General features: G+C 41.8%; 1 protein-coding gene across 2 annotated transcripts in view; it reads left to right on the forward strand.

Moving 5' to 3' along the window:
- Positions 1-18,025, forward strand: part of ITGB3 (integrin subunit beta 3) — a 58,396-nt gene extending 40,371 nt beyond the window's left edge. For both annotated transcript variants that reach the window (XM_042475540.1, XM_042475539.1), the window contains 5 exons: positions 1,798-2,026; positions 3,790-3,890; positions 6,589-6,708; positions 13,409-13,575; positions 15,423-18,025. In XM_042475540.1, the coding sequence (XP_042331474.1) occupies positions 1,798-2,026; positions 3,790-3,890; positions 6,589-6,708; positions 13,409-13,575; positions 15,423-15,491 (686 nt within the window). In that variant the 3' untranslated portion in view covers positions 15,492-18,025. The remainder of the gene's footprint in view (positions 1-1,797; positions 2,027-3,789; positions 3,891-6,588; positions 6,709-13,408; positions 13,576-15,422) is intronic.
- The last annotated feature ends 1,826 nt before the right edge of the window (positions 18,026-19,851 follow it).

Raw genomic sequence — 19,851 nt, forward strand, 5'->3', positions numbered from 1 at the left:
TTATTTCTCAGGCGTGTGACCAACCCACAACCTATTCTTGAGTATATATCTATTTTTTCCAGCGTCACTAGAGATATATTCCAAGCAGCTGCTGTTTAGTCTCTCTTGCAGTGATTCACTTGAGCTTCTCATTAACCAGCCTTTCATTATTATTCCGCCCCTGCAGAGGAGGTTGCTGCCCCATGTCCAGTGGGTGGGCAGAAAGACAATAGAGGCAAAAAACCCACCTTGGAGCAAACATTTCCTCTCAGATAGTTTTGTGGAGGTATTTTGTGTGAGGCCCATGACCCTTTTCTTGACTGCAACATGTATGTTCCAACACGAATGGCTTAACTGCATCAGTAGCTTAGAAGGGTCAGTGCCCAGATGAATAGGATTTAAATTAATGCAGAGACAGGCCTTGGTGTTTAGCACCAGTAGAGGTAAAATATTAAGCGTACACCCTTTGTTGGTTTTGGCCTTCCCAAAAATAGACAAACCTTGTCTTTAACTAGTTAGAAATGTTAGTTAATTGCCATGTCTATATCTTTGCCCTTCTTCTGAGAAGTTCAAAGCAGCAGATGTAAAACTTAACCAGTTATCATCACAAAAAACCCAGGGAGCGTCAGGATGGGATTCAAAGCTGGGAAAGGTTGTGAGGCTTTTTCGCATCAGGCTTACATGCCTGCTGGATGTTCCTGACTCTATCATCTCTAGGACTTGCCTCTGGGCCTGTTGCCACACTGCAGAATTAATGCAGTTTGACACTGCTTTAACTGCCATGCCTCCATCCTATGGAGTCGTAGTTTGTTGTGGAGCCAGTGCTCTGACAGAGGCTAGCAATCTCACAAAAGTACAGATCCTAGAATTCCATAGCACTGAGCAGTCAAAACTGGTGTCAAGCTGCATTAATTCTGCAGTGTAGATACAGTCAGAGACAGTGTAGTAGCCAGAATTGCATGGGAAAGTTAGTTTTTCAGATAACAACTCCCAGAAACACCCAGCCAGCATGGTCACTGGATTCCGGGAGTTATTACTCAAAAGTGGTAACTTTTCCAAGCCCTATTGTGTCTTGAAAGAGAGGAAAGAGCAGGCAAGTTTACTATGGAGCAGTTTGGAAGCAATATATTAAAGTTATGATGATACATGGGACCGGCTAGGGACATGTTTTTAATATAATTAATAACATTACTGTTAACATTGGGTTTGTTGTTGTTGTTGTTGCTGCTGCTGCTGCTGCTGCTGTTGTAACAAGAAATGTTTGGTCTTATTTCTTACATTATTTATTTATTGTTTTGTTACATTGTTGTTTTGTTACATTGCTGTTTGTTATTTAGAGGATTTAGGGCCATTTTCCTCTTTTAATGATATTTTTAAAATCAAAATGCCCACATTAACCCATTAGGGTTTTTGTTTTTAAAGTCTCCTGATCTCTGGAAACCTTATTCAGCCCTGTTGTGGGGTTTCAAGAAAGCATTTCTTGCGTACTTTCAATCATACTTTTGTTGCCACAAGGACTAAAAACCTTGAGGTCTTTGAAGGAAAGGCAGAGAAAAATGTAATAATGAATAAATATATATATATTTAAATTACAGTAGGCTAAATTTGGAATCCATAACCCTGTCTTACACGTTCTATGTGTTCCAGCAGAATGGTGGCATATGTATGCTCAGTTCAGGTGATTATTTCCATGTCACTAATGAGGGTCTGAAAGTGAGAGAACCATTGTTACCAATCAGTTTTGGGAGCACTGGTCTAGATGGATCTGATGGCAGAATAGTTTAACTCAAACTAAGGCAGTTTTCTATATTCTTGCAGGCCATGGGAAATGTGACTGTGGTGATTGCAACTGTGATCCTGACTGGACAGGGACCTACTGCAATTGTACCACCCGGACTGACACCTGCATGTCTAGCAATGGACTGGTTTGCAGTGGGCAAGGGCGTGGGTATTGTGCCTGTGGGAAATGCGTCTGTACCCAGCCTGGCTCTTATGGAGACACTTGTGAGAAATGTCCCACCTGCCCTGATGCTTGCACCATCAAAAAGTAAGTGAGAAAGGACTGGTTTCAGAACTGTGGCTTGACTGTATGGGAAAGGTCTCTGGTCCTCACAATTTGACTGAAAACGTCAGAGCTAGACTTTTTTGTCAAGGTCTCCATGGGGAGGGCAGCAGGTGAATGGCTAGAAGCAAAAGGGCAGGCCATTCCTCCATTTAGCTTTTGCAGTACTATTAATAACTCCACCACGCCACAGGCATGGCCATGCTCTCCTGCTGACCAAATAGGTACCATCCAAAGTGCCCCCACCTCCAGATTTTATCAGAAAATCACACCTGAGCTCCCAAACTCAGTGTCTGAAACTCAGCATGTGTGATGAACCTGGCCATGAGTACTTCCATAATACTTATGCCCTTGGCAATGAACTGTGTTTTGTTTCTTCCTGTCTAGATAAGGTTCCATGATTTCATGTCATCTGATAAAAACATTCAGTTCAGATTCAGGTCTTGAAAGCCCTTTTTTAAAACTACGACTTCTAGAATCTTCCAGCCCCCATGGCCATTGGCCATATGAGCTGGGTGATTCTGAGTGATTTACTCCAAATAAAATGGTTTCAAGTTCTGGACCTCTAGCAAGAGCAATCTGTCCCAACCCCCAGGACCCGCACTGGATGAGGGGGAGAGAGACTTGTCAGTTGTTGGAAGATTTGGGATGTGGACATGGCACAATTCTTACTCCATCCTGGATATAACATTCCACAGAATCCACATATCAGGCCCTTCTGCATGGTAAACTGAAATGCTTCTGTACCTTTTGTCCATGTGATTGTTGATACAGCCTCCATTTTGCTTGGGTGGTTAGCAGGAGGGTGAAGGAATATGGAAGTGTACTGCCAGCTGTCCCAAAGCTAAAACTTTGCAATTTGAGTTTTGGAGCAGGAGAGTGTCTGAGAAGTAACAGAGGTAGTAGCTGTGACTTTGTGGCACCTGGCAGTTTTGTAGCAGCAGGAGAAGAATGTGACCTTGTGGGTCAGGGAAAGAGCCTGACTGTGTCTGATGCTTTACGGGTGGAGACTGGTAGGCTTAGCAAAAACTCTAATTAAGCAAGCAGGAACTAGCCTGTACTTGTACTTCTGGCCATTCACCCTGGAATTTTACAGTTTCCTATACAGAGCCTGAACCTAAAACCCTGAAATCATCACCATCATCCTTTCCCCTCTTTTCTGACTGTTATAGCTTGTTCTTTATATCTATAAAGTATTGTAAACTTTATACAAACATTTTTTTAACAAATGCAGTTTCTGCCCTTCTATAGGCTTTAGATGTCATGATACAAAAGAAAAAAGGATGAGGAATGAACCAGAAAACAAGTTAATGCAGGCAACAGTATAGTTGTTTTGGAATGACCATCTGGAATAGAGATGGTTTAGGGGGGCAGAGGAGCCAAGTGGCAGGTAGTCTGTCAGCCAGGTTGATTGAATAGCCATACTGTCTCCTCTAGTCTAGCCAGGTGGAATGGTTGCTGACAGATGACAGTTCAGGGAGAGGAGGTATTAAATAGCCATTGATTCAAGCTAATGTAAGGGGCCATGCTGTATCACTTCATTCTTAGCAACTGTCTAGGACAAAAACTGAGACATGGGAACCTTTAAAATATGATATATTGTGGGAGGGATACGTCGCTTGGCTGAATGGAGTCAAGGCTTCCAGTGCTGGTAAAGTCACTCTTCCCCATCCCATTTTCTACAAAGCAGTTTTGAAGTGGCTTTTTTCATGTTCTCACTGCACCTGCCTTTTCTTCCTTCTATACAGAGAATGTGTGGAATGTAAAAAGTTTGAGCGGGGGGTCCTGATGGAGCAAGATGCCTGTAACCGCAACTGTCGGGATGTGATTGAGTTGGTGCAGGAACTTGGTAAGAAAATGGGGTCTCCCTGTGAGAACTGCAGATTATTTGTTATTACTGTACTGCTATTAATTATGCATGTGCTTGATTTGATTTCTATGTGGGTTTTCTCCTGTATCTTCAAAGAGGTCAGGTATCTTCCATGTGAAAAAGAAGATAGAAACCTGGTTGGGGTATAATTTTCTAGAATCAGTTTCTGGAAATTGCCATGCAGATATGAATAGAACTACTGTTATGGCTATTATAGGGATACTAAAAAGTAATTTTTTCCCCACTGTAATTCCCCATCCTCCAGCCAGCATAGCCAAGCTGGCTAGGGGAATTGGGAACTGTATTCTAAAAACATTTCTGAGTGCCATCCTGCCAGGTCCAACTCACAGAGCATATACAGAAGGATACCATAGTCAATGGTGTCCAAGGATACTGAAAGGTTCACTCTGGCCATCCATCTCTTAGCAAAGGTCAGGAAAATAAAGGTCATTTCTATGCCAAACCAGGCCTGAAACCAGATTGGAATGGATGGAGATAACCAATCTGATTTTGGAGAACCCACTTAAGGACCTTCCCCAAGAAGCAGATACTTATGACTATCTGCTCATTCTTAAATTCATCAGGGTCCAAGGGGGCTTTCTCAAGGAGTGGTCTTGCAACTACCTCTTTCAATGTGCAACCTTTATTGTATGGAGGCATTAATTATCTTATCTATAGAACTGAATCACTCAGTCCCCATTGCTAAATGCCATCAGACATGGAGAGCAGAATGCAAACTAAAAACTATTCCACAAAACAGGACCAGACAGTGCTCTGCACACATTCCCAGGTCAAACAGATATTGCTGCAGCATGTAGGCTTCTTCAGAGAATAAGGAATTTGTACTAGAAGAGTTTAGCAAACATGTGGAGGTAAAATAATGTTTTTTCTTTTTCTCCATAGAATATGCTTAGTAATGAGCTGTTATTTGAATTTGATTATATTTATTACATGTTTTAAGACAGTGGTCCCCAAAATGTGCCCTTTAAGAGATTTTGGACTTCAGCTCCCAGAAACCTCAGCCATGTTGGCCAGTTGTCTGAGATTATGGGATGTGAAATCCAAAATCCCTTAAAGAGAACAGTCTGGAGACCACTAGATGTCTTAAAACATTGGAAATTATTGCACATGCCTTATCCCATGGTTTTCCCAATGGGATACACACATGTTTAACTGTCAAAGATTGGGTCTTACTGCATTCTCCTGTGGCTGGGTGTATGCAGCCCGTATGCAGCCCGTATGCAACCTGGGCTTATCCTGCAGCTTTTAAGGATGGGGTTTTCCCATCCTTGAAAAGCCACAGGATAAGCCTGGGATGCATATGGGCTGCATACATCCAGCCGTTGGATAATACAGTAAGACCCATCTTTGAAGTTAAATGCGTGTGTATCCCATTACTAAAATGACAAGATAAGGTGCGTACGATAATCTCCATCATCTAGCCTGCTCCTTTGGCCCCAATTTTTTTCAAAGAGCAAGAGAAGTAGCCAAGCTGTTCACAGGAGGAGAGGTGGCTTATAAGGTCAGGCCTGTCATTAGGCATACTAAGGAAATTGCATAAGGCAGAAGGTGTTCAGGGGCTAGCAGAGCCAATCCCCATCTGTTTTGGCTGAGTCCTCTAGACATTCTCCTCTATTGAGGGTCAAGCATGCCATATGACCTATCCAGCTGCACCTCCTTCCATTAGCAGTCTGTCTCAAGTACAGTGGAAAATACTAAATCAGTACCGGTCCACTCTCCATCCACTTGGCTTTTCTACATGGACTAGGAGGGAGTGTCTTCTTGTATTTTGCTTCAGTCACCATGAAGTCCTGAGTTAATGCTGGTTGCTTAGGAACAATCATGTCAGCTGCCAAAGTGATCTCTGAATTCTATGGAGAGGCTAAGATTTTCGATATGAGCCAGAACTTCCTCAATGTTTTCTGGAGTTGTTCAGTACCCATTATCCACCTTATAGGTCCACCATTCTTGTGGAGATAAGGGATGGCTAGAAGCCTAAGGATAGCTTACACTAGGATGTTCTGACAAAAGAGTTAGAATTAAGCCCTCTGCATCTAGAACCCTGTCCTTCTCACCAACTGAGAACACCAGATCCAGAGTATGTCTTACTATGTGTGTTGGACAACTGAAGTCTGTGCAAGAGACCATCATGGCAGCCATGAAATTTTTAGTAACCATGACAAGGCACTTTGTACGTGAAAACTGCAGCTCCACAGGAATACATTCCTAGGAGTCTTCAACATCAATTATGAAATCACTTCCATTGACTCATACAGGGAGACTACGAGGCAATGGGGTGGCTAGTTACTTTGAGAAAATCTCTGTTCTTCAGCTAAAGCTCAACACCATCCACATGGACACTAAAAATCAAGTGGTCAAGAATCCTGGAGAGGGAGCGAGAGAGATGGAGTGGTTGTAGACTACAGCAGCCCTTTTCCCCAAACCATAGGTTTGTTTTGGTGGTGGTGCTGAACTGAAAACCCTAGCTTGCAAATTGAAAGCAAGCATGGTCCTGCTCACCTCAAAGTTACTTACAAGCTCTCAAGTTGGGACAGTTGTTTTTTGTGTGCTTGTGACATTTCAGGTGTTGCTTGTATGTTTCTCAAGCGCGTCTGGATGACCAGTGGTGGATACGCAGTACTGGATTAAATGCTCTTCCCTCTGCCCTCTCTTGTAGGAGACAAGGGGGAAAATGCTGTGAATTGTACTTACAAGGATGAATATGACTGTGTGGTACGTTTCCAGTACTATGAAGACTCCAGTGGAAAGTCTATCCTCTATGTCATTGAGGAACCAGGTGAGAGCTAAAAGCCACTGATATGAAGCTTAATCTTTGGTGATCATATATATGAGGATTGAGTATGAATTCCCAGTAATGGATGAAAGACACTACCAAAGTGGAGAAGAATTGCTTTTTTGAACTACAACTTTAAAGCTGTAGTTCAAGAAAGCAGCTATTCCCTATCTTGTTTCATAATCAGAGTTGCTTTAATTTCTAGCCAACCTGTGTGTAATTTGCACCTAGGACATGTCATGGAGGACATCAGTTACAGAGCTTCAGAACTGCTTCTAAAACCTGAATTTCTAGGGTGAGGGGAGAGAGCCAGTGTGTTGTAGTGGTTTGAGTGTTGGACTAGGACTCTGAAAGACCAGGGTTCAAATCTCTGCTCAATCATGGGAACCCACTGGGGGACCTTGGGCAAGTCTCATATTCTCAGCTTCAGAGGATGGCAATGGAAAATTCCCTCTGAACAAATCCAAGAAAACTCCATGTTAGGTTTACCTTAGTGCTGCCATGACAGAAGTGACTTGAAGGCATGCGACAATACAATTGGTTGAGGAGAGACAACAGAAGTAGGGAGAAGTAAGAAACTTGTGAAGATAAAAATTAGTAATATGTGCAGATGTAACAACCTGCATTCAAACTTTGTTTCTGTTGGATGAGGACAGAGAAACATTGACTCTGGGCATAATTCTTTACCATTTGTCATGTTACCATGGTGCTTCTGAGAGTTGGTTGAAATGTAACAATGCATTCACACCTGCATAAAAATTCAATTCCTCTGTGCATTATCCTTACCAACTTTGTCTTCTCTTAGCATTGTATACATCTATTATAATCTGAACAGTATATTGACAACAACATATTCCCCTCACTAGAAGTCACATTGGGACAAAAGTGAGTGTCCTTCCATGTCCATGTGATTGCTGCATTGGAATGCTGTGGATGTAGCATAAGGCCTTTGACAAGGCCCCCCATGATAATGTTGCTAACAAGCTAGTAAAATGTGGGCCAGACAATGCAAGTACAGTGCGCCCGCATCAAATGCGGGCACATTATATGCTGTTTTCAGCATATGCTGAAAGCAGTGCCGCTTCTTCCGGTGCCATGTGCTGGAAGAAAAAATGGTGCGTGTGCACCGCCACACACCACCACAAGCACGAGCCCCATTACTTGTAATGGGCCTCAAACATACATGCTTTTTGTTTTATGCGAGGGGGGGGGGTCTGGAACAGATCCCCCATGTAAAACAAGGGCTGTATTAGGTGGGTTTGTAATTGGTCAACCAGCCAAATCCAAAGAGCACTCAGCAATGGCTCCTCTTCCAGTGTGGTGCCACAGGGTTCTGTCCTGGGCTCAGTGCTATTCAATATCTTTGTCAAGGACTTGGATGAAGGAACAGAGGACATGCTTATCAAATTTGCAGATGACACTAAATTAGGAGGAATAGCTAATACTCCTGAGAAGAGGATCAAAATACAAAATGACCTTAATAGATTATAAAGCTGGGCCAAATCTAACAAAATAAATTTCAACAGGGAGAAATGTAAGGTACACTACTGCACTTAGGTAGAAAAAAATGAAATGCATAGATATAGGATGAGGGACACCTGGCTTAACAAGACTATGTGTGAAAGGGATCTAGGAGTCCTAGTAGACTACTAATTGAACATGAGCCAACAGTGTGATGCTGCAGCTAAAAAGGCCAATATGATTCTAGGCTGCAATAGACATGTAGTGTCTAGATCAAGGGAAGTAATATTGCCATTCTATTCTGCTTTGGTCAGAACTCACCTGGAATACTGTGTCCAGTTCTGGGCACCACAAATCAAAAAGGAAATTAACAAGCTGGAGTGTGTCCAGAGGAGGGCAACCCAAATGGTGAAGGGTCTGGAAAGCATGCCTTATGAAGAGAGACTTATGGAGCTGGGTATGTTTAGCCTGGGGGAGAGACAGTTGAAAGGTGATATGATAGCCCTGTTTAAGGATTTGAAGAGGAGTGATATTGAGGATGGAGCAAGCTTGTTTTCTGCTGCTGTAGAGAATAGGACATAGAACAGTGGATGCAAGCTATTAGGAAAAGAGATTCCACCTAAACATTAGGAGAAAGTTCCTGACCACTGTGTTCAACAGAGTTGAACCGACACGTTCAGCTCCCTCAAAGTGTGGTGGAGTCTTCTTTGGAGGTCCTTAAACAGAAGCTGGATGGTCATCTGTCAGGGCCATCTGCTTTGGTTGTTTATTCCTACATGGCAAGGGGCCATTTGCTTTGATTGTATATTCCTCCATGGCAGGAGGTTGGACTGGATGGCCCTTGTGGTCTCTTCCAACTCCATGATTCAGTGATTTTGTCATATGACCACTGCGACTTTGTTTCTTTATTCCTGGCATGCATGTCAACATCTATCAACCAATAGCCTGTCTTCTTTTCCTGTCAATATTTCCATCTACTCGCATGGGATGGCTCTCCTTCTCCTCCTTCAGCCCCATTGAGTGATCATGAGTGAGTGAGGGAACTTTAAATGTCTCTCACCCACACTCCTCCTGCTCCAATAAGAGACTTTGATTGGAGCATGCACTTTTGAACTTTGCCAGCTTTCATGTCAGAATTAAATGTTGTCCATCATCTGTTGCTGCAGAAGCTTTGGAGTCATGCCTAATTCTTCATCAGACTGCTGAATAAGTCTGTTAGGCTACCAGATGTAGGCCCTGTCTCTGCTTGTTGATAGCAGAGCAAAAGGGAGTGAAGGCATGAACTCTACAATAGCCTTTAGCAATTCAAGAACTACTTCCTCCTTCTTGGAAGCATGATGAGACATGTGGGTATAGGTCCTAGAGGCCACCCTGGCCCTCACAGAGGATGCTAAAACCAACAGTTGGTTGCACAATGCTTGGGAAGAGAGACATACCCATAGCCACAGGGGATATAAATTTGGTTGGTGACTCAGACTGCATGTAGGAGGTTGACATCTAATGAACACTTGGATAGATTTGACCAGACCTCAGTGGGGAATATGAGACTAGCTAATGCTTGGCGGGAAACCACAAAACCTGTGACTTTTCCCATAATAACCTGGGATTGTTAAACACCCCATCCAGGAACAGAAAGGCGTGTACACAACAGTGTGGTTGGGGGCAGTAGATGTTTGGCTACTCCATAAGCTTTCTGGGTGATATTGTTTTGCAAAGTAACAGATTCATGAAATCATCAGCATGAAGCTGTCGAGACATATTATTCACTCGTACTATTCACTGCTTGCGTCATTGTTAAGAATCCATTGCCCAACTGTGCCTTAAAGATCTCCTGAAGGAGGTTCCACTGTCATCCTGGGCAGTCTACACAGTTTCTATGCTGATCTGGCTGTCAGGAGAGTTTTCTTGAACCTGATTCTGTCACTTAAATGCTTGTACTGGGCAGGCTTCTGTCGTGGTTGATATGGTGTTCTTGCACTAAACCTGAATCAGGGAGAATACCAGTATAAGATAAGAACTACTCAGAATATGGGGGAAGAGAAAATCTTCATGGGATTCACTTATGTTACTGCAAAAGTCTATAAGCCTTAAACTCCCATATGGGGTATAATGACCAAGCAGTAGTTACAGGTATGCTAAATACTAAATATAATATTGTTAAAAACAATTTAAGCTATATTTTTGACATTATTTCACTCTTCTCCATCACATAAATGCTTGCAGTTTTCTTGGATATCTTGGAGAAAAAGGCCTTGTTGTCCTTTAGTGTACCTCTGCAAACCTCTAAACTTCAATCGTTTTAATTTTTAAAATCCATTCCATTTTTTTGGCACAAAAATGGTCAAAAGTGTACTCAAATCGGTGTAAAAAACAGTTTGCTTCCCAGTTCCCGTGAAAGATGGTTAGAAAAGCAGCCAAGAATGAAACACAAAGTAGTGATATGTCGCTTCTGGCTTTGGTGTGCTGGTGCAGCAGTTCTGGGAATGGGATGAAAAATAATGGCCCCTGCTCCTGGCATAGTTGCCCACCCCCATTTTATATTGATATGCTACTAGCCAAGTAACCTAACAAAAACACAATTTTTCTTCATGGCCTCTATCCCCCTCCCTCCCTTCAGAATCCAGCCCCTCTCCTTTGTTTTCATTTTAAATATAATCCTCTTTGATTCTCTCAACCCCTCTCTCATCTCTCCAACAGCACCTCTCATTGACTCTCTCAGCTAATCTCCACCCATAAGCAGATTCATTGGGCCTCACTTTCTACACTTGTCACTCTTTCTTCATATACCCTCTTAGCCATATGTACTGTCTGATGGTAGCATACAGAAACACAAACCATTGATACAACTTCTGTAATATCACACTTTACCAGCAGTGTTTTCAGAGGTCAGACCAAGGATATAGTTCACTTCCTCAAACAGGAGGTCAAAAATATAGCAAAGCTCTCCCAGACTGCTTATTATACATACATTTATTAGATTTTTAAAAGTATGATCACACAGGGGAAAGAAAACAAAAAGAAGAAAGAAAAAAGGGGGAGAAATGCATAGGATGTGGGTGTGGGCTAGGCATATACATTAATATAACTTTATTCCATAAACAGATTTTCTTGAAGGTGACATAGCAGAGCTCTCCCAAAATATCTTTTCAGTTAGGTTTGGCCTGCGACAAATGGATGTGGGGGAGCAGCTTCTGGACAATGTCTGAGAGCTGGATAACTGATACACATGCAACTATTGATGACTAGCAACTGGGAATGTATGAACTGATTCTGATGAAAGGTGTGGCAATTTTTAAGTTCCGGGATGGCTGATTCACACATACAGGTCTTGCTGTTGCAATCGTGAAGCAACATTTGGCATGCATATGTCAACCAGAGCAGTATGCAGAGCACAAAGGCCACGTACTCCTATTGCAAGATAGGATCAGATCTCTCCCCAGATTTATTCACACCATTGAGACATCCATGGATCAGAAGCTGACATACCCTCCAGTGGTCCCAATTTGGCAGGGACTGTCCTACTTTTTCAGCTGCTTTTAAAACATCCAAGTTTCTCTCTTCTCCTCACACTTTCTCCCTTTGTCTTCATCTTACTTCAGTTGGTGCAGACTGAGTTCATAGTGCAAAAGTAGTTTGCACTCAGTTAACTTAGCAGCCAGGAGAGCAGAAGAGGGGCAGAATTAATGCTGCCTTTTTCCCAGAAAGGGACCCAAGGGCTCACAACTAAACACATTTTTAAAAAACTTTACTACAACAATTAAAAAAAACCACACAATTAAAAACATCAAATAAAAACAGTGTATCATTACATACATTAAAAACAAAAAACAAACATAACTACAACACAAACACCCATATAATAAATGCACCATATAAAAGCCATCACATGATTATGTATTAAAAGCCTGCCTGATAAAAAACATTTTTGCTTGCTGACAGAAAGCAGGAAAGGGGCCAGCCTAGCCTCTCATGGAAGAATGTTCCAGCGGGTGGGAGCAGCCACCAAGAAGGCTCTCTCTCGTGTCCTTACCAAGCAAGCCTGTGATGGTGGTGAGACTGAGAGAAAGCCTTCTTCTGAAGATCTTATGACTCTGGCAGATTTGTATGGTGAGATGCAGTCTCTCAAATGGTCTGGACCTAAGCCATATAGGGCTTTATAGGTCATGACCAGCAGTTTGAATTGTGCCCAGAAACAAACTGGTAGCCAGTGAGGCTGCTTCAACAAGGGAAATATGTGCTCCCTATAACTGACCCCAGTCAGCATTCTAGGTGCAGCATTTTGAACCTGCTGAAATTTCCAAACAGTTTCCAAAGGCAGCTCCATGTAGAGTGCATTGCAGTAGCCCAAACAGGATGTGATCAAGACATGTGTCACCATAGCCCGATCTGACATCTCAAGGAACAAGCACAGCCGGCACACTAATGCAAATACACTCCTGGCCACTGCTGAGACCTGGGCATCCAGGCTCAGAAATGAATCCAGGAGAACACCAAAGCTGCAAGCCTGCCATTTAAGGGGGAGTGTAGGCAATGTCACTGTTTCCTAATGTGCCTTATGACTGACCAGGATCACATCTGTCTTGTCTGGATTAAATTTCTATTTATTTGCCCTCATCCAGTCAATCACTGACAGCAGACAATGGTTCAACCCAGAGTCAGAAAGGAGAGATAGAGTTGGGTGTCATCCTCATACTGGTGACATCACTCTCCAAAACTCTGGATGGTATCGAAAGCCCATGAAAGATCAAGCAGGACCAACAGGGACCCATTCCCCCTGTCCAGTTCCCTGTATTGTATAGGTCATCCACCAAAATGACCAAAGCTGTCTCTGTCCCATAGCCAGGTCTGAAGCCAAATTGAAATAGATCTTTCTTAGTAGGCTTAGGCAAAGACAGACTGCTACAGCCTCTCCTAGCTTGTGTCTTCCTCCTCATAAAGAATTTTTGCCGTGTTGACCACACTCTGATGTTACTTGGCCACATGTGTCCTGGTTTTTGTTTGTGAAACATTGGAGGCTGTGAGCTGAACACAAGTGTCCCAAGAGGGTGTGTACAAACTAGCTATTCAGGACACTCCTGTTTCAGACAACAGTTATTGCTCATCAATATTAATTTAGATGTCCTCTGGCATGGGAGCTGGATTGTGTATATGTGTGATTGAATGTACCAAAGCAAGGAACACCAGGGGACAGAGCTGTGAGGAAAATGCTTCACAGCTTTATATGAGCATATTTCTCTTATAGATTGTCCCAAAGGCCCTGATGTCCTGGTAGTTCTTCTTTCGGTGACTGGAGCCATCTTGCTTATTGGCTTGGCTGCACTTCTCATCTGGAAACTGCTTATCACCATCCATGACCGGCGGGAGTTTGCCAAGTTTGAAGAAGAGCGAGCCAGAGCTAGATGGGACACGGTGAGAAACATCAGATTGATGTGATGGGTCCAGGAACAGATGACTTTCCATGCACTCATGTCCTTAATAAATACTGTGCGTCATTCACATGACAAATTTAATCAGTTTTATACCAGCGTTCACCTGAAACTAGGTGTAGAAATATATGGATATCAACAACACCTTGTCATTTTTCTTCACAACATACTGAAAAACTCAGGGCTGGACATGATTGCATGAGCATTTCCTTCTTCTGCCTCGGCTTAAGTGCCTACAATTCTTAGAGAAAGAAAGAAGAAATAATAATGTGCTAATTATGTATGTGAAAATTGTGAAAAATAATAATGTGCTGATTATGTTTTCAACAATGTTTTACTGGGGAAATGCACTATCATGTAATATGGGCCTGATACAACTTCTACTTATGAGAAGAGAATCCTGCCTGTAAGGAATAAAGATGTCAAATTCTCTTCGGCTGCATCCACATTACAAATGCAAGTTGACACTGCTTTTCTGGCATGGTTCAATGCTATGAAATTCTGGGGTTTGTAGTTTGTTATGACACCACAACTGACTGAAAAGGCTAAATATCTCACAAAACTGCAGTTATCAGAATTCCATAGCATTGAACCATGGCAGTTAAAGTGGTGTCAAACTCTATCCTTAGACTCTAATTCATTCTTTTACTCCAAACCCCACATATTATTATTCCTATTCTTGTTTTGTATACTGTAGCAATATTTTGTATCACTGGGGTTTTGACCTGGAATGTTGTGTGTTTTGGTGTGCATTTTTCCTCATATAGCCTAGAACACTGTGTCGACTACTTTAAGTTTTAAATGACTAAGTTGTGGTCATGAATATGAAATGGTTACTCAGATTTACTCACCTGTAACTGTTTTATATTCATAATTGCTACTTAGTCATGGTTTTGACACTAATGCCAGGTTTATACCCCCCCCCCCCCCAAAAAAAACCCTACTTTACTGGGCATCAGCTGCATGGGGAAAAGGAGAGCCATTCTGCAGGCATGGATGAATGACATTTCTTTTTTAATGTACTAGTTCCAATCATTGACTTAGGTTCCCCATGTACCATGTTTCAGATTCCTATTTAGAGCTGTGTATATTTGCATAAAATTTTAAAAGGAGAAGAGGGGACATATGCTACTTGCAGTTTCTACCCAATAAGGAGAACCAAAAGATAGGGGCCTGTTCATGCTAATAGTCTCACAGGCCACAAGTTGGATAAATTGTGCTTTTAAAATGGTTAATGGGATTGTCTTATTCATCTCTAGTTAGATGAATTACCTAGGGTTATTCCTACCAAGTGTTCACTGAGGTGAGGACGAGTGTTACCAGGTGCAATAAGGGACAAGACACCTGTTTAAAGGTTGTGTAAAAGAAATTTCTGCAGGTGTTGGTTTTCACACAAGTAACACCTGTTGAAATTCCCTCTTCTACACACTATTAAAGTGATAGGAGTCCTGTCCCTTATTTCTCCTGGCAACCTTAGATGTTAATCAGTCGTAATCTATAGTGTTGACCAGGCGTGGAGAAAGGGTGACCCTAGAATGTATGCATCACTCAAGGTCATTTTTGAGGCCCATATGGACCCTCAATGCCCTTCAAATACTCTTTCCCCTGAAAAAAGGTTTCCCCTGAATGTTCCCCACTGCTCTTTAGGGAGTATCGGAGCACATTGAGGAACATACAGTACAATGGAGTGAAAGCCAGTAGAAGTGTGTCTGTGAGGCCCTCTAAGGTCCTCTGGGGACCCAAGTGATAGTTGCCTACTATTAATTACCAAATGCAGAACATGGTTTTTTTTTTCTTCTCACTTCTTTCTCTCCCTTTTTTATCTTTCAGGCAAACAACCCATTGTACAAGGGAGCCACCTCCACATTCACCAACATCACATACCGTGGAAATTCATGAAGGGAGAGAGTACTGGGGTTTCCCTACTCATGTTTACAGAACAGTCTGTGTTGTGTTGGCAAGTGTGTTTTGTGTGCGTGAAATTTGAACAGCTTTTGCTCAAGTTGTTCAAGAGCTTTTGCTCTTCATTGTTCTGCTATCACTTGAGGATCTTTGCACTGTGATTCTTCCAGTTATTCTTTTTACCTCAGAACTGTGGACCGAACCCATACACTGAAGGAGAAAGCAGAACTTGATCTTCAGTAGGATCAGCACTGTACAAATCCTGGAGTGGGCAGTTACGGGACATTTTCCTTGAATAAAATTAGAGGGCAGGAGTGTTGAAGTATATAATCTAATGCAGAAGGTTTTTATTATGATGAATTTGGAAAGTGAGGGGGTTAGGAACAAAATCATCCAGTTAGAAATTATTGGAGCACATTACAGACCCCAAAGCTCTTCTGTCAAGATTGCTTGAATTGGCTCAGCTGGAGACATCTATCTCTTTCTGCTGCCATCCAGACTTGCACGTCTGTGGCTAAAGTAGATATAAGAAAGCTTTAATTGCAGCCTGAGCATTGTTGGGCAGCATTCCTTTTGCAAGGAACCATGGGGGATATGTGATTCTTACTAGAGGTGGGAAAGTTTTGGGAAAAGAAGACACATAGGTGTTGTTAGGACTAGCAAGCTCCAGTCTCATATGTGTTGCTGATTATCATTGTAACCACATAAGTATTGTATTTCAAAATGGGCTTAGGAAGAAAAAATATTGTCTTCTGAGGTTTTAGAAAATATATACTTCCATGATCCATCACAAGCTGATCTCATTTTCTTGGACAAGGACAAAATATTGCATCTTATTTTGAAAATCTCTCTCTTGTTGTCCTTATTCCTACAGTACGAGATCATAGGTGCTTGGTATTTAAGTTTTAGAAAGAAAAAAAGAAGGCATTGTGGTTATGTGCATACTCACAAGCTTTTTGGAATACCTTGTGATGCTAATTATTTGTGTCTTTTTTTAATGGCAAAGTTGGGAGAAGAACATTCTTGAAGGTACTTCTTTTTCCATTATGACTTAATAATGCTGAGCCTTGGCCTTGGCTCAACCTAAGATCTTTACAAAACATGCATAGCTATATACCTGCTTATGAACAATACCCAATACAATGTGTTTGGAAGAATATATTCACAGTGAAGGAATAAAAGGAGACAAAGTCTCACATGTCCTTTCTTCTGTACAGAGAGTACAGATTGGAACTCCAGAAATTTCTGAGGATTGAATAGCTCCTGAAGAAGGCCAATTGGTGACAAGGCTGAAATGCATCATACAGCATATGAGATTTTGTCTCCTCTCATTCTTCCACCATATACCCACTTAATCATGCTGAGGATTTGCAGAAGGACCAATAGATGATGGTAGAACATAAATGGTTTCCATGCAAACAGTTTCAAATGTTATCCCCAGCACTCTGGGTTAAAATAATATTAAGGGTGGAAACTTAAGAGCCTAACTCTGTCTCTCTCTCTTCAGTCAGAATGGACAGTTGTGGTTGAGATGGTCTGAGAGCATTGACTCAGGATAAGTAAAGCAAAACTCTCCTTGTTAAGTTGTGATATGTGTCTCTCTGAGTTATTAGTGTCCCTGCCCTCAGAGGCTCCCTTGTTTCTTCTCAGGTTTGACTCAGGGAATCAAAAATTCAGCATAAGGAGATGAAGCACATCACTGTCTTGAATGACTGAAATGTTCCCTCAAAAATTGTCCTCAGGTGTCTTGAAAGGGGGTGGGGACATGTTGAAACAACGTGACTAATGAACCTCTCCTTTATTGGGCCTTTTTTGGTTACCCAAGATGTATATAATACGGGTAGAAACACTGCACCCTCCTCCTTTGGCTGCAAACTGGTCTGGCAGTCCTTTTCAGAGTTGGCCGTTTTCACAGTAAGGCCTCTTGTGGCTGCTTGACCTCTAGAGACCCACAGCAATGTCTAGAAATGGGAAAAGGATCAACATTAGCAACCCTCTCCTCTTATTTCCAGTCTACCACTCACACCACCATTTCGATTACCCTTATGCATCCCTTACACATAGAGAATGCACTCCCCACATCAAGCCAAACTATTGTGTACTCAGGTCCTTCCTTGATATTAAGAAAATAAAGACTCGGCATTACAGTTATAACTCTATTCTGTGGTACAGAGGTGTACTGTTAGAAGAAGCTGGGTTCCTTTTCTAGTTGTCTTAAGATAACAGTTCACATGGTACCGATTTAGACATTTTCCTCATTAACACAGAGCTTGTTTCCCCTGGGATTGTTCAGCCTTCTCCACATCTACAATTCTGTTTGCCCTCCTTGCCAGCAGGCATGGGTTTGGATTTGTACAAGGAAAGATGGCAGGAAATAAGGCTACTTTCTCCTGAAGTCAGGAAAGTATTTAGAAGAGATGGGGCAGGACTGTCATGTAGAACTGGTAAAACACAATTCTGTGGTGGCAGTGTTGTCTTGAAGACATACCTGTGGCCCATGCAAATGAAATAAATTTTCTCATGTCCACTAATTTGCTTGGTTTGTCTCTTTTATTCATTCACCATTGTTTTGGTTTTAGACTGTGGCTTTTTAAAATACCAACACCAGTCTTTAATAATAGAAGATGTCGTTGGCAGCCATAACTCAATGGGATTGTGCTAGATGCCTCAAAAATTTGATAGCTTTTGGTGGTTGTCCAAATTCCAGTGTCCAACTTCAGGATAAACTTTCAGAGGGGTTGGGCTTCCAAAAGGAAGGGGTCTGCCATAATTGATAGGGAAAGATTTTTATAAGGGCTGGAAAACAGAAAAAGGCTCTCTGAGGCATTTCTGCTAAGGTTCCTGAGGCAGAAAAAAAGATGGCTGGGGTTTTCTTAAAAGTGGGGAAATGGGTGAGGGTTCTCTAAGGTTTTGGTGTTAAGATTTTTGAAGTAAAAAAAGTGAAGGAGCAGGAAAAGAGGCCTCCTGTACTGTCTGCATGGGCTTAGAGCCTCATTTCCTCTCTGTTCTGGCATCATCCCCTTCAGACGACTTCTGGCATGTTCCACTCTAGAACCGGAGTTTGTTGTTGTGTGCCTTTAAGTCATTTCTAACCTAAGGTTCTCAGAAATCGCAGCCTCTGGAACGGATGTAGGACGCAATTGGAATGCCCGGGGGCAGCGGTGGCATTCCCTTGTGTAGTAAGATGTGTTCCTAGCCCCATCCCGTTCCGTGCACACCCCCGTTTTGGAATGCAACAGGCCCGTTTCAAGGCCCGTGCAATAAACTTCATAGTCTAACACTCAAACCACTATTCCCAAGTAAATCTGTACAGGACCAACCCATATAAAGGAAAGATGAAAGTTAAAAAAAATGTGTTGGAGGGTATGATAGTGATTTATAAAACAAAAAATGTGGAAAAAATGGATAATGAAAAATCATACTAGAATATGGAATTATGCAATGAAATAGAACAGAGAAAAGGGGTAATTTCATCTGTTCCAGGACCATGAGAAGTTGCACCAACCCAAACCCTGCACAACTATTAATGGCTACAAAAGCCTTGTTCTCCATGTGTCTCCCACAGTTTTTTCTGTGTGGTGTTCTGTGTTCTGGAGTGAAAAAGTGACACCTTCAAAGCCCTCCCTCCAGAGTCTAGAAGAACCTTCAATTTTGTAACTGGATTCCTTCACTAAGAGCATCTGAATCTAGAGTTAGAGAAATAGTGACATCTAAGGGTATTTTGTGGGATTTCATCAAAATACGCACTATGTTTCTGCATCCAAAGCACATCACATCTTTAATATAATTTAAATACTCTCTGTTTGTTATGTTAAACCAATTATCAAGCTTAATCACAGGGCCAGCAAACTTGATATGTTATGTGACAGTTGTATTATCTAATAGATAACAAACTAGATATATTATATCATAATACCAAACCAAAAACCATAGTAAGATTTTCAACCCAGTCCATCAATTGTTTTGATTATCTCTGGAACAAACAGTTCAGATTTCTTAGTTTTATGAACCCATTTTAACCAAACTTGATATTTAAACATCCTCCAACTTATAGTACAAGTTTAGGACCAATCAACAATTTATTGCGCTCCCCTCTCCAGAAAATTGCCTGCATCCTAATGGTTAGTCCCATTTGAGTAAACCAACTAAACTGATGGCTAAGTAGTGAGCCTACATGTAGTTAAATCTCACTGATTCAATTAGTCTGTTTCTGTTACTGGCTCATTTTGCAAGGTGTGAAACACATTTTAAAGATTTTTGGTGCTAACAGTCAAACTCCTGTTTCACTTAAATTATAAAAGGAATCATCAGCCTGAGAAATGCTGGGTAAATTTCCTAGTTAATGTGCGCATGCATG

The sequence above is a fragment of the Sceloporus undulatus genome, chromosome 6 (genome assembly GCF_019175285.1).
Source record: "Sceloporus undulatus isolate JIND9_A2432 ecotype Alabama chromosome 6, SceUnd_v1.1, whole genome shotgun sequence".
In the NCBI taxonomy this organism is placed as follows: Eukaryota; Metazoa; Chordata; class Lepidosauria; order Squamata; family Phrynosomatidae; genus Sceloporus; species Sceloporus undulatus.